Source organism: Cryptomeria japonica, chromosome 10, assembly GCF_030272615.1.
Source record: "Cryptomeria japonica chromosome 10, Sugi_1.0, whole genome shotgun sequence".
NCBI lineage: Eukaryota > Viridiplantae > Streptophyta > Pinopsida > Cupressales > Cupressaceae > Cryptomeria > Cryptomeria japonica.
Window position 1 is genome coordinate 273402866 of NC_081414.1, and position 15707 is coordinate 273418572.

Sequence of the window (15707 nt, forward strand, 5' to 3'; positions counted from 1 at the left end):
CATTTCAAAAAGTGGATTATTCTAATGGATAAATCTACCTGCATCCATCTCAAAAAGTGGGTTATTTGCAACCTAGTGGAAAAATTGAAAATTAATTGTTTTCTCTTATCAGATTGGAAATTAATTTCTTGATTAGATCATTCATATTGGCGTGATTCTAAACAATTGTCTTCTGAATCCATTTTTTTGATTCCCAGTCGTTGGTGTCAACATTCCCAAATTGCTTATCATTAGTTGTTGTTTTAACAATTTCACCAAACGCAAAACTAGTGTTGGTAACTGTTGAAACCTTTTCTTTAGCTTGTGGCTTTGATGTGTTTACTTCCTCATACCTCACCTCCTTATTTTCTGATTCTTCATCAAATTTACCCAACTCTTTTTTTGATGTCATTGATTCTTTGTGCTGACACTTGTGGCTTGGCTCCAAAGATTCATTGCATAAGAAGCAAATATTTTCTCTTCTAAGTTTGTTTTGGCTATCATCAATTTTTCTTGCAATAGTTGAAATCTTCTTTTATTGATTAGATGTAATGCCCCCTAATGTGACCCTCTTATATTCTGTTCTAGAATCACAATTTTAGTACATAGAGAGAACTATAGAAGGACACTAATGTCAACTAAAGCTTGGTCTAGAACCTGCACAACAAGTTAGACAACATTTCCATCATGTCATGATAGAACATATATTCGTCATTCTTAATATATTGCAAAGTGTATATGAAGAATTCAACAACCTTCCTTTCTCTACACCTATCCTCCTTTGGAGCTCAAGGAGAATCACATAAGGTGCCTCGAGTCTATCCCTCTCCAACAAGCACAACAAGCCCAAGAGCACCAAGGACCTCATCAACTTGGCCTCATGGCCCTCACTTGGGGTTGGTGTACCCGCTGGAGCCCAGTGCTCTTGCTTCCTTATATTCTCCCTCCATAATTGGATGGTGAGATTGAAAGGCATTACAGACTCCATCATATAATTTACTCAATTTTCATAAGAACAGTTAGTTATAGTAAAGCATTATTACACTGTCATCATGTTATATTACATTATTATTAGTATAACGTATTATATTGATAACGTGATGTTAATAGCATTATATTATTCAACAATATTATATTATATTGATTTAAACTGTGAAACTTAATTGTTTCTGATTATCATAATTAAATTTTTCTGATTTAGAAGACAATTTACATTCAGATATTTCTGACGTAAATTGCTGTTTATATTGATTAAATTAGACAACATGTATACTTGATGAGGGCAACATTATTACATGGATCAGCCAACGTATCAGACTGTTCCCTTTGATCCAGTTATAAACCTTGACAGGCAGACCTCAATTCTCAATCGTAATTTAGACACTATTCTGTGCCCCAAATTCTTTTTTTTCTTCTCCGTACTGGGTCATAATGATTTGCTGGACCCTTTAATATGTGGATGCTGGAGTGGGAAGGATGTGACTATTAATTTTCAAACGGTGCCTTTTTGACTAAGGATCGCAGCCTTAAGGATCTTATAAAAATTATTAATGATTAATTCAATTAATTTTAGATTAATACATTGCTTACTTAATTAATATTGGATTAATAAAAGATGGAAGATAAACATATTAATATTATATTGATTAATTAATTAATTAATATTATATTGCTTAACTAATTCTATTGCTTTATCATTTACTTAACATTGTGTAGTTTAATCAATTAACTAATATTAGATGAATACATTCATAATGGCCACATTATGAAGAATAAATTTAAGAGATTAATTATAGAAATTTATTATCATTATTGAATAATCGGATCAAGGGAACGGGTTATGACATTAGAATGGGTTGGGTCAAAGGCACTGGCTGCTCTAGTGTTGTAACCCTTTTGATGACTTCTTGGGGTTGTAGTTGTAAATGTTCTTTTTTTGGCTCCACCAATTCTTTACCAAAAATTTGGAAATCCTTGTGAGGTCTAGGTTTAGGTCTTCATCCATTTCGTGTTCTCTTCACATTCATGAAATTTATGAAAGACATTGCCTTTTGGATCTCTGTAGGAAGATTTGTATATTCTACTTAACTGGCATTGATATCTTCTTGTATCGAATTTTGAAATTCCAATACAGGAATTTCTTCTCTATGAACGAAAGTGGGACATAGAGGTCTATCAACAAGCCCAACCATGCTTCTCTTTGTATGACTTTTTTGCTTCACTATTTGATTGTTGGAATTGCATGCATTATTCTGTGTTTTTTGATTGTTATGTGTCATATGCTATGTTACCCGGAAACACGTTTCCGTCTTCAAAGCACCTGTTTTGGAAACCGTACCGGTTTCGGGGACATGGGGACGGCCGGAAATGTTTCCCAGTCATCCCCGATCCCCAAAAATTTCCGGAAACTGTCCTGGAAACTTGGGGACGGTCAACATTTCCCCAGGGACCATTGACCGTCCCCGGCACGGCAGGGGACGCCCAAGCCGTCCCCTAGCCGTCCCGGGGATGGCTAGCCGTTTCCGGCTCATACAGCAATAAAATTTAAAAATAAAATAAAATTGAGCAGATATAAGATTCTTGTTGTTGCTGTTCACATTCTGAGTACCTATGCATAAATCTGAGTATTTGTTCATCCATTTGTTGCACTGGGTATGATGTTGTCTGCTCAATATAAAGGTCAGATTTTTCTGCAATTATTTCGATGTATGCTGGAAGAGATTTTAATACTGTAACTATCATATATGGATGCCACAAATTATTGTTATCAATCAATGAACAGCTACCATTATTAAAGCTTGTGTTTCATTTGTAACATGTGCACTCTGTTCTTATATCTGAATGTTCATAACTTAGTCTTAATCATTCAATCTGAGTGAGAACAGTTAACTTATTTTGCTGATGAATGGAAATCTTTTTGAGAACATTGAAATCAAACATCATTTGCAAATAATTAGAATTAGAATCAAGACTCTAATTAATAAATGTTATTATGTTGCTACTTGCTATTATTAAATTTCGTTATTCATATATATATATATATATAGCTAGCCGCCCCCTGCCATCCCTTGTTCCGGGCAAAAAAAAAACGTCTTGGAAACCTGTTTCCCTGTCCCCCCGTCCCTGAAACTCAGGGTAACATAGGTCATATGTAACATCTGCCCATCACATCTAACATAAGGTCAAACTTCCTTCCAAACTTATCTTTAGGATCTTCTGAAGCTTTCTTATCTCTTTCCATATTTACTTCTTTTCCCTCAAATTCCAAAGGATTTTTTGTTTCTTTGTTCTTAGGAAATTGATGTTGAGTTTTTTTAAGTTCCCTTTGATGATACCTGCTGGCTTTGTCATTTCATAGCATAAGAAGGGAATCTCACAGGCTAGCAAGATCTAGCTCTGATACCATTGTAATATCTTGGATGGAATATATTATATTATTTGATTTCAATATAATGATCAGTGCAAAATCGCAAAATCATTGGCTATACAACTCTGTTGGGGTTCAATGTATGTCTTTGACTGGCTAGTTTCTGAAATAAATCTGCCATGAAGGAGCCAAAAATCTCTTTGAACTATCATGAGACAATTGTTAAGACTTAGGTCCACCACTAAACCTTCCATTTGTTCAGATCTTTAAGCATTTAATGAACTGCAGACTCAATTTATGGTGTCCATAATTGGTAATGCTAGGGAGAATATGAAATGATGCACTTGAATACAACTATCTCTGGAAACCTTTCTAATATATATAATTTTCTGGAATATCTCTGTTGTTTTAGTTGCAGAAAAATATATATTATGCTAGGTAAGGATTCAGTAGGCTTGACCTCAATGTGACATCGTATGGCAACTACTAACCTCAAAAGCTGTGATCACCTTTAAATATAGGGTAATAGGAAGCTCAGGTACTTCCAAAAAACATATAGTAATAGGAAGCTGACAAACATGTCATAATATAAAAACACCAAATTCAAGAGGAAATAAGATAATAGAAGACAAAGGGAAAGAGCACAACAAACATGGGTCAATCAAAATGCCTAATAAAAAACAGTAAGTAAACAAGGTATGTTTTTGGTCAACATGATGAGAGTGGTTGCCAATCATTCCATAGCGTCATCTCAAATCCATAGGGAAAACGCAACACAATAATATAATAAAGAAGTCACATGAAACCTCATAGCAAATGTTGAAAGTCACTTGTGTCAACATGCACCACTAAAGTTATCTTTGTTTAATCCACATTCTAAATAAGAAAATCCACATTCTTTTCAAGAATGTGAAAGCATACAATGTAAAAGTAAAAGCTATACGTAAATATACAAATATGTCAATAGAGTGTAAATAATCAAAGTCTCATCCAATAATATGGGAAGAATCTTCCCACAATAAATCATCCTCTTCCTAATCATGAAAAGCATTTGTCTCAACAACTTGTAGAAGCAAACTTTCATCATTGTGCATGGTAGTACTCTTAACAAAAATGTTTGATAGAGAAGGAAATTATGACTTGTCTGTCTTAAGCAACTGTTTTTGTTTCGTTGGAGGTGGCTCCATGTGAATATTCTCCACCCGTTTAGCATGTGACTCTTTCTTTGGTAACCATATGGTAGAAGTACCTTGTGAAGATAACTTAAATTATTCATAACTTTCATTTTCTTTTCTCTCCTTTGAAAGCATGGCAGGCATGGATCTCTTGTACTACAGAGAAATTCATGTATATTAAAACCTTGATTCTTATGATGTGCAGGATGTGCCACTCGAGGAGCTTAGGTCTTATAACTTTGTGCTCTTGAAATGACTTAGGGGATGAAAAAAAAACGTATTCTTTGTTTGTTCCTTTGTAGACTCGTGTGCTTTTACAATTCTTTGATTTTTTCTTATTTCTTCATCAAAGTACATACAATAAAAATCATAAATCAAATCTTGGTGCTCATATGGTGGTTCCTTAGGTATTCTTTTATATGTATTCGATATAAAATGACTCAATTCTGATTCTGGCTTTTAATGATCTTTAATAGCTTTGACACTCTGCCCTCGTGAACGTATTATACATATTGATGTATTGTAGAATGAAACACTTGTAATTGCTCAAGCCAAGGTCTACCAAGTGAAAAGGAAAATCTGTCCGAAGTACAAATGATATGACAATAAACAGGTGTCTCCTTGGGACCCACCTCTAAATGTAAAATAATGCAACCAAAGTATCAATAAGGATGCTATTAGTCATTTTCATAGAAACTTCTGAATGTGCCTAAGTGCACTGATAAGGGTGATAATCATACAAACATTAAAAATTCTTTGGTACATCTATAAAATTTTAAACTGGTTATCAGTATCAATGGGAGTATTACCACATGAATAGTCCACCTACCCTACCATGAACATATAATGGGCCATAATAGTTATTATGAGGAATATCCTCATCATTAAATGAAACCAGCTAAGTTGCCGGTACGGGTACGGGTACGGGTACGGGTATGTGGGTACGGTACGCTGGTACGGCATTTTTTTTAGGGGGGGCCTGGGTACGTATGGGTACGTCCGTACAAAAAAATGTAAAAATCATAAATATATACATATATACACTCTAATAAGTAGAAACAAAAATTAAATTTAGAATCCCACATATCATCCATATGCTAAACAAAACTTGGAACTATCATATATGATTCATATTGATATAACTATAAGTCTATAACAAAATTACAAACTTTGAATGTTATGATAGATATCGAATTCATTGTTCACTGGCTCAACCGTTCAACAATAAAATGACACAACTAATAATCAGCAATAGCATCATATGGGTCACTAGGAAGATCAAGATCAACATCATCATTGACATTAGATGATGTAGGTAGAGTACTGGAACCACATGCAGCCTCACTGCCACTTGCACTAGCAGCACATTGGCTATCAGACTCCCCAGAAAGTAAAGATTGTGTGGCAGCTGAAAAATCCAAATCAGTTCGCTCTGGATCTACATCCCAAAACTTTGTGCTCCCATCCTTATACTCATTTTGTTTATGAGTAAGAAGGCGCAAGTTTGAATGCACATAAACGAGCTCTTCTGCCTTACTTGCTGCCAGTCGGTTGCGTTTCACTGAGTGGATAAAGGAGTATGTGCTCCAATTTCGCTCAGATGAAGAGGAACTAGCAACCTATTGAATAATTGACACAAAGTGAGAGGGTGACAATTATAAAATAGTAAAAAATCTAAATTTAGAGAGCAATAAAAATTAAGAAACTTACTTGCGATAAAACTTTGATTGCAAGAGTTTGAAGGTTTGGTGATGTATGGCCATTGAGGTACCACCAAGCATGAGAATCCTTTTTATACTTGTCACGGAGAGCGGAAACACTTTGACCATTGGAGGCTACAAAATCAGCAAACTCACTTGTCATTAAATCCTCCATTTCAGAATCTGGGAATAGTTTAGTAAGTGCTGTCCTACACCCTTCACTGACTTCTGAATCTCTATATGGTGGTACCCTTGATGGCTTAGCAAGCATTTCATCACTATAAAATTTGGGAGTCAATGCAAATGCAAGAAGATGTAGTGGGGTGGTCATTTTGTTCCACCGCTCAACACAAATTGATTGAACCTCTTTGAAGAAAGTTTCTTCGGGATCTTGCTCTTTTGCATTGATGATGGCTTTCATTTTCTCAATCATCGAGTCAATGCCATCATATACCTCTCCCAAACATGGGTGATCCATGTCAGTATAACGGATCATACTCATGATGGGCTCAGTGAAACTCAAAAGATATTCCACTCGATCCCACCAAGTGTCATCTAGGATCATGCGCTTTACATTTGCTGCCCTTTTAGTATTGGATTGCCTCCATAGGGACCAACTTTGACTAATTACCATGCTAGCAAGTGGCTGTCGCACCTTCACAAGTCGCCTCAAGACGATTGTGTTGGATGCAAATCGGGTCTTGGCAACCTATTCAAAAATTAAAAATAAAAATTAGAATACAAAGAAGACATGATAAAAAAATAAAAATTAAGTAACCATCAAAGTGAAATGTAGATTTTAAAAATTGAAGTGTTTCAATTACCTTTAGCAACTCCAACTGTGAAAATGATCTGAAAATGGCCTGTGACATGTTATGGTTTGTGATGAACATTTGGATCTCTTCAGCCTCAACATAAATTTGTTTGATCCAATCTATTTTCCTGCCTATCTTTTGTAGCATGAGGTTGAGAGAGTGGACAGCACAAGGTGTCCAAAATATGTGTTCAAACCGTGTCTCAATCAACATACCTGCAGCTCTACAATTCTTTGCATTATCCGTTATTACTTGGACAACATTTTGAGGTCCCACATCTTGAATGCATTGTATAAGGATGTTAGCGATAAATTGTGCATCCTTCACCTGTCCTTCACAATCCACAGCTTTCAGAAACATTGCCCCTTTAGGGCACACTGCAATTACATTAATTAATGGCCGATTTTTGGTATCCTTCCATCCATCTGAAATGATGGACACCCCTGTTTGTTTCCATGAATTTCTAATGGGAGCCAATGCATTGTCTATGTTTTTTACCTCCTTTGCTAGTAAGGTGCTACGCACCTTCTCATAACCTGGCCCTATGTACCCTTGTGGAGCCTCATTTACCTTTTTCAACATATCCTGCCAATATGGTGATCGTACCACATTAAATGACAAACCGTTTGCATATAGACATCTTCCAACGGATTGATCTGCAATCTCTCTAGCATCATTCTTAAATGCTCTCTCTAATGGTCCCTTGCTTCTCTTCACAATAACAGGTTCTTCACTAATTGGGTCCAAGAATGGGTGGCTCTCTACCACGATATCAGGAAAATCGCTATAAGATGGAGAAGTAGGGGGCCTCTTTGATTTACTTCCTCTTCTTGTCAACAAAGGATGGTTTGAGGCACGACCAACTCTTGCATCTGCTTCCTCTTGCTCTCTAATTTATCCTGCTATTTCTTGAGGTGACATCCCATTTCCATTCTTTCCTAGACATGGTTTGATTCCTTGTTGGGGAATGGCACAAAAATGGGCTTTGACACGACTGTAGGAGCTAGTTTTTTTCGTACTACAGAAGTTGCATATCCATAAAAATGTTCCACCACCTTTTACTTGGTCTATTATTTTGACATATTTCCATAAAGGTGAATTTGGGTCAGTTTTGAAAGTCCGTTGAGGAGTAGAGCTTTGAGGAGTAGAGCTAGTAGTCGTTGCCATTATGATTTCTACAACAAATTAAAAAAAAAATATTAATATTTAATATTAAACAATAGATTATAAATGTTAAATATATAAATAATAAAATTAAATTTAATAATTTATTTAAAATAAAAGTGAAATTATTATAATTATGAAAGTTATTAGGTTTTTAAAAAATATACCTATTATTAAATTATTATTATTTTTAATATTTTAAAAATGAGTAGTTTTTAAAAAAAATTAATTATAAATATTAAAATTTAACAAATTAATAAATTTTAATTATTAAATTAAAATATTTAAAAATATAACAAACTAATATAGTTTTTAAAAAATATACCTATTATTAAATTATTATTATTTTTAATATTTTAAAAATGAGTAGTTTTTAAAAAAAATTATTATAAATATTAAAATTTAACAAACTAATAAATTTTAATTAGCAAACTATTAAAAAAAAAAAAAACTATAATAAATATTAAAATATAACAAACTAATAAATTTTAATTATTTTTTTAACTATAATAAAATTTAATAAAATATAGCACACTATAATAAAAAAATTAATATCATACCTGATCCCGAAGCCCTCCCGCCGTGGCGCCTCCCGCCGTCGTCGCGCGCCTGCTCTGTGCCTTCGCCCTCCTGCCGTGGCGCCTCCCGCCGTCGTCGCGGGCCTCCTCTGTGCCGTTGCCTCCTGCCGTGGCCCGTGGCGCTTCCTCTGTGTCTGCGTGCCTTCTTTCACCACTGTGCCATCGCGCGTCCTCAAACCCCTGTGCCGTCGCGCGATATGGTTTCAAAATTTCGCGTTTTTTCGGTTTTCACGAGTTTTTATTTTTGCCTTTGCTTTAGGGTTTTAAATGTTAAACGACATATTCGACCCGTGGAAAAACCCCTCGAAATTTGCGAATGATGCGGATTCGTCAAAAAAACCGTATGGAATCGCCACGTCTACACCGGATGCGTCGGGATTTGTGAGTCAAATATCGGATACGTTTCAGGGGGAAAAAATCGGTACCCTGTCCGAATCCACAGGGATTCCGGGGCGAATCCGAATCCGATACGCACCGCATCCGGATTCGTGGGCAAAATGGGAAGTACCGGTAACTTAGGAAACCAGTGGTGGAGCATGAGGAGGAGGACCTCTATTATGGAGCATATTAACAATATGATCCTCATGTGAATTTTATCAATTAGCAAAATCATCACCCTGATGTTCATATGCCTCATTACTATGCTCATAATTATTCTTGTGCGAATATATGTTACTAGCGTGTTTCATCAACGAAGTGATTGCCACCATCATTAATGTGTTTTACATGTGTCATATTATTATCAATCAAATTTTGCATCTTATGTTGAGCCACCATCATTAATGTGTTTTACGTGTCATATTCTTGTGCAAATATATGTTACTAGCGTGTTTCATCAACGAAGTGATTGCCACCATCATTAATGTGTTTTACATTTGTCATATTATTATCAATCAAATTTTGCTACTTATGTTGAGCCCCGTGCAATGTTGTGTACTGTGCTTATGAACTCTATGAGAACGAAAAAATGCACTCTTATCATAAACATTAGGCAATCCTCTAGAAGCACCCAATGGACGAATAAGAAGTGTAATCATATAAGCAAGCCATAAAATTTTAAACACTTAACAAAGAGATAATCCAGTTTTGTGATCTTTCTAAAATTTGAGGTTGGAATGTAAGATCATTAGAAACATTAACCACATAATGAGTGCTAGGCTTATTCTATTTCTTATCAACACCCTTTTTAAGCATGGAAGGCACATGGGAGCAATATTTGTGTGCATTTGAAGCCAACAATTTCAATTCCACATTTTTCACATTACTTTACAAATCAACAAATGAAGCATAATTCCTGAAATAAACATTGTACTGAACCAGTGGCAACAATCCTTTAACAAAAATACTTTGTAACTCATTGTTGGGAATTATTATTATTAAACATCAACTAGACATAATGTTGAAATGGAAAATTTGTCATGTGACATATGAAAATGCCGCAAAACTAAAATTTCAGTTGGCCATAGCAATTTCAATTCAAGCAGTACAAAACTCTTAATCATGTACCAACCAAAATGATAACATTCGTCAAGAGAAGTATATTTGCAATAGCTACAGATAGGTGTAGTCACTCCCAGTTCTAACATGCATTTTGTTATTGAAAGGGAATTATTTTTTTGATATGCAATGGGAACTGTAAGATGAGATTTTGAGAAGTTAAAAATCAGGGGTGAAGATAATTTGCGCAGTAAATTTGATATTTTTTGCTAAAAGATTTTTTTACATCCTTTTCTATCTGTGTTTTATAATTTAGAAAATATCTTTCCTTCCTGTGATCAGATTGACTTAAAGCCATTTCAGTCGACACCGGTTTATGAAGCTCAGTACATAAGGGACTTTATTTGGTGCATGGCTAAACAAAACATGTACGTAGCACTTTCAAGTGAAGGCACACTAACTTGCGGAGAAATCGGGTCTTCTTTTGAGCACATAGAAGAGAAAGTTACTGCAGGTATTCTTAGCCTTTTTTGCCATTTTCTTATTAAAAAAAATCACTGAAAAACACCACTTACACTTTTTTGCTTTGAGGAATTCAATATTGCTGCTAATTGATTGATGGCTGACAATTGTCTTAGCACATTTGTTTCCAGTGTTTCTAGTGAGAACCATGGGTTAGATGACTGAAAAAACTAAATAGGAGGAAGAAGGTGAAGTGCAAATCATAAGTATTGAATATTAAGGATTTGAATGGTTGTTAGAAATGGAAGTGTATTCAATGCACAAAATTGATTTCCTGCATTTTCACTAGGATTACAATGTTGGGATCTTAAGTTGAATGTTATTCAATGGTTTTGAGATAAATTTAAGATTTGGAGTTCTCTTATTGCTAGTTAAGTACCTACTATTTACTGCCTTTTTTGTAAACTTCTCTTGCTCATTGCCTTGGTTGTAAAAAACAGGATGCATTTGCATTGCTTGTTATCTGTCCTCACCATATTTAATAAACTCAAGCAGTGCATGCTTCATGTGAAGAACTTCTAAAATGTCAAAGGAACACCATCAGAACAAAGAAAAATGCTTTTTATTCTAAAAATCAGATTACTGGATCTATATTAAATGATAGGCATGGAAATGAATATTCAGATCTGGGATTAAGTGCAAATAATTACATACATACAGACAAATCACGTTACTTGATGGCAGCTATCTAAGTATGAAAATCATAAGACTCTAACCACTGGAGGGAACGATCTGATATTATGCATGCTTAAAATGGTTTAAACTTGACGGGAGCCTCCTTTTGTGTAGGAACATAATTTCCACCCAACATGGATGTTGAGAAGTACGTTATTTGCATTGAGTTATACATTTTATACCCCACGTCAACTTGGACTTTTGGTGTGGGTGGGTTAATGCATGGGGAATGATGATGGCCATTTTTTGTTTTTAAGTATGCAATTCTCAATAACAATCAAATAGATAAATATAACACATCCAACTGATGTTGTAAATCAAATGTTTCTAAGAAAAGAGCAAATTTTAAATTCTATTAAAATTTTATTTATAACATTGGCTATATGTGTGTTTTACAACTCTTTCAAATTATTTTCATTGTATATATGTAAACTAGCACAAATCCATTATATAATGGTCATGATATGTGCTAGAGTATCCAAAAGACTTGAGGTACCGGTCCATATGCTTTCACACTTAATTTTGTGGTGGGATTAGAATGTGGTTCCTTTCAATTGCCCTTTGTTATGATAGTTCTCCTTGCAAACCTATGCTGCTCAAAATGGCAATATAATTTAAAAATATATTTTCTTTTTCTTATCAAAAAAATTGCTGACATATTTGGGATGCTCTTCAGTTTTTTTGTTTATGGGGGAGAAATAGTTTGAACTTTGATCAATATATTTGCTAATGTTTTTGTTTTAGTTAGTCAAAGTAGAGCTCTCAAAATCAGTGAATTTTCTGTTGAACAAAGGACAATACGAAAATAGTTGATGTTCAACTTACTCAACTTGAGAATTTAACTACTTCGCTTTACCTTTTAATAGTCAGACAACAAACTTATTGATGATGTGGATGAGGGTTGTTGGTACTTCAAAATTCAACTTTCACACAAATTTTTGTCTGTTTTGTCATTTATTAATCATTGTTTGCATGTCAATCCAAGTTAGTTACAGTCTTCTGCAGTCAAGCTGCAAGATTGGTGTGCCATGTTCTAGTTTTCGACTAACAACTCTTGCAGGATGATCAAGGTTGCAGCTGTCCCAAAATGAAAAAAATAATGAGGTTTCAGATTGATGATCGCTGTGTGAACAAAGGAGTATCAAAAGCTTTGGTGTGGAAATGGTGACATTGAGTGCAAGTTCCTCTTATTTCTCTGCCAAAATGTTAAAAAATGTTTTAAGTCTTATGAGTCCCAGCCAATAAAGCGCCAATGTGCATATAATAATGTGAATCAATTGTTTTTTCTGCCTTAGACTTTGAAATTTGGTTTAAGTTGTGTTGGCATGTGTTGTTAATGGTTTTGCCACCCATTTGTTTTGCCAAGCGCATTTCTTCCATGGCATAACCACTGGTTTTTACCTGCCAAAATGATGAAAGATAGCCTAAATGGTTGTAGTGTGTGTTGGAGGTGGCTTTGTCACTATATGTTTCTTCCTGCCCATTGAGTATGGGTTTAAGTCGTGTTTCTCTGCTTGTGTGCTTGTGAAGCGGCTGTGTTGAGTCAAATTTATGCCTTAGAAGTGGCCCAAGTCTTGATACTCTTCTTACATAATATGTCAAGGAGTGGCTTAGCTGCTAATGTTTTCTTTCAAGTTATTGAAAATAGTCTTCAATTGAATAGTTGTGCACAAGATGTGGCATTGTTGCCATACTTAACTTCCCGCAGTTTTGAAACATGGCCAAAGCTGAAATTTCCCCAATAGGAGTATACCTGAATTTTGCCCTAAAACGACAATTTCAACTTAAATTGAGAAATGCAATACATTTACAAATATAACTTTATAATAAATTACCACTTGTAATGTCTTTTATAAGATAATCCTGGTTTAGGTCCTACAAACAATGTTAATTACTAGAAATTTGCATTAAAAATCATTAAGATATCCATGCTAGCAACTGAATCCATATAAGCATCATTCATATCTAAATCAATGCACCCTAATATCATTAATATTTAGTCCAAGGCATATTCCTATAGTCAACCATATTGGGAATTCATTGGAAATGCTTGCAAACGACAATCTCAAGTATGGTCGTCCCCCGCGCCGCTTCCTATTGGTAGGGCCTGACCCATCACGAGGAAAGCAGGTACAAGATGGAACAATACCAATGAGCCTCTGAGCCTGGTGTTTAGAATCTACACATACTAACCAGTCATACACTGAAGGTACTTCCTAACTTGTATGACTCCCTGGTGTAGTAGTGCATCTGACTCTTATGAATTGACAGACGCATGCAATCTGCTGCGCTACCTTGGCCAAGGTTTTCATACAGAGCACGTTGAGTGCCGTCCTTGTTCACCACCCTTACTCGGCTTAGTACGAAATGATGCATACTCACATCGACATTTGGAACACAACTGATCAACAAGGTTCATTCCAAAAAGGTAATGGATACACTAGTTCAAGAGACATGCCTACGTACTTCTAAGAAGGTAGACTGACAACCATCCTTCCAAGTTACATAACCGTTTAAGACATATTTCCAGGTCTGGACTTAACAAAATACATCGAAGCAGCCTAGTAAAAGAAACGAACTACTTTGATCTATAATATTTAAAGTAAAACATGCAACACCACAAGACTACGAAATTCGATCCGGAAATAGAAGTTTCGGTCTCCACATAAACAGACAATTAACCACAAAGAAACACATACATTTGTCCAAGTCTGGGATGGAATGCAGAGTTTTCCCAGTCATACCACTATGGCTTAGTATGCTGAGATAAATTGCACCTGTTCCTTCTATTCCAAACTAAACAATTCATCAACATTCCAAGGCTAATAGCAGAATAACAATTTCAATGCAATCTAGCATGATATCTTTCAGATTCATATCTAGTTCTAAATGTTGTTTTATGTATATCTTCCTCCTTCAATTGCAACTGATGATAACCTGACCATAAGTTATCTTGGAGAATATTGCGGCACCCCTCATCTGATCAAATAAATCATCTATTCTGGGAAGTGGATGCTTTTTTCTGATGGTGAGTTTATTGAGCATCCGATAATCTACGCATAATCACAAAGTTCCATCTTTCTTAACGAAAATTACGGGAGCTCCCCATGGTGATACACTTGGCCGAATTATTCCCTTGTCAATGAGTTCTTGTAATTGTGCTTTTAACTCAGTTAGCTCCACTGTCGTCATTTGATAGGGAACCTTGGTTACTGATTCAGCTCCGAGCATTAGTTCTATGGAGAAGTTGAACATTCCCTTGGGTGGTAATCTGGGCAGCTCCTCTGGAATAACATCTTGAAAATCCTGCAAATAAGGATATCTTTCTGCGAAGGTCTCTACATTCTTATCTTCTTCTATTATCCCCTTATCACTATAACTGGTTGTCTCATACTCCATCAAATTATCCTAATATATAGTATTATAGACTCTCCAATCTCCTGGACCTCATCCATTTTGACAGCAAGCAACTGACAGCCCTTATTTTTGCATCGTTTGGTTTGCATGGCGGATATTTGCCACACTTTGATCCTGTGTTGGATTCCTTGAAAGCTTACCCTATTTCCTAAATCATCATTGCACTCTACCTTCTTGGCGAAATAGGCCACAACTTCCTTATGTTCCCTCAACCAATTCATTCTTAATATTATGTCATAAGACCCTAAGGGAGCCACATAAAGATTTACTTTGGTCACTAATCTTGGTAACTCAACCCTAGATTCGAATAGACATTGCTCTACCCGAGCTCTCGTCTGGTTAGCATAAGGTATTAGCCATGTAACCAGTTCTTTTAGGAAATCTACCAAGAAGTTTAGGTGAAATGAAACATTTTGTAGCACCATTGTCTATTAACACTATGATGGGGTTACCATAGAGCTTACCTTGCACTTCAATTGGGGTAACTTGATATTTTGCTTGCTTCTTGTCCACTACTGCATGGATCCTTTTCTGAAATGCTGTATGCTGGGATGGTAATGGGTTACATTGTTGTTGGCCACCTTGACCCTTTACTGAGCATTGATTGGTGTAGTGATTTGCTCCACAAGTGAAGCATCCGCTAGGGGGTCCTCATTTTTTGGTGCCCTTGTTGCCATGATCACCTTCTTTCCGATTGTTTTATTAAATTCTTGTCGGTCCCTCTTATGATCAGGTTTGTTTCCTTTGAAACTCTTTTTCTTAAATTGCGAGGAGGATTGATTCCAATTGAACTTTTTACGGTTCTTATCAGGGAAGGTATTATCCCTTTTTATCCTTTGCTCTTGTCTCATCGCTTTTTCATACGCCTCCCCCATGGT

General features: G+C 35.6%; 2 protein-coding genes across 5 annotated transcripts in view; one reads left to right on the forward strand and one right to left on the reverse strand.

Annotated features, from left to right (window-relative positions):
- LOC131035487 (nuclear pore complex protein NUP214) overlaps nucleotides 1-15707 on the forward strand; it is a 157765-nt gene that overhangs the window by 10245 nt on the left and 131813 nt on the right. For all 4 annotated transcript variants that reach the window (XM_057967194.2, XM_057967193.2, XM_057967195.2 and 1 more), the window contains exon 3: nucleotides 10558-10729. In XM_057967194.2, coding sequence (XP_057823177.2) covers nucleotides 10558-10729 — 172 coding nt within the window. The remainder of the gene's footprint in view (nucleotides 1-10557; nucleotides 10730-15707) is intronic.
- Nucleotides 5499-6401, reverse strand: LOC131034952 (uncharacterized). Its single transcript, XM_057966567.2, has 2 exons — nucleotides 6232-6401; nucleotides 5499-6140 (listed from the first exon to the last, which is right to left on the reverse strand). Exons 1-2 carry the CDS (start codon nucleotides 6394-6396, stop codon nucleotides 5760-5762), a joined length of 546 nt encoding a protein of 181 aa, XP_057822550.2. The 5' UTR covers nucleotides 6397-6401; the 3' UTR covers nucleotides 5499-5759.

Bases quoted from the DNA above. Each gene is read 5' to 3' on its own strand.
- LOC131034952 (XM_057966567.2), bottom strand. From the start codon at position 6,396: ATGGAGGATTTAATGACAAGTGAGTTTGCTGATTTTGTAGCCTCCAAT. The intron at 6,141-6,231 runs GTAAGTTTCTTA...ATTATTCAATAG, and splicing joins CAATCAAAGTTTTATCGCAA to GTTGCTAGTTCCTCTTCATC.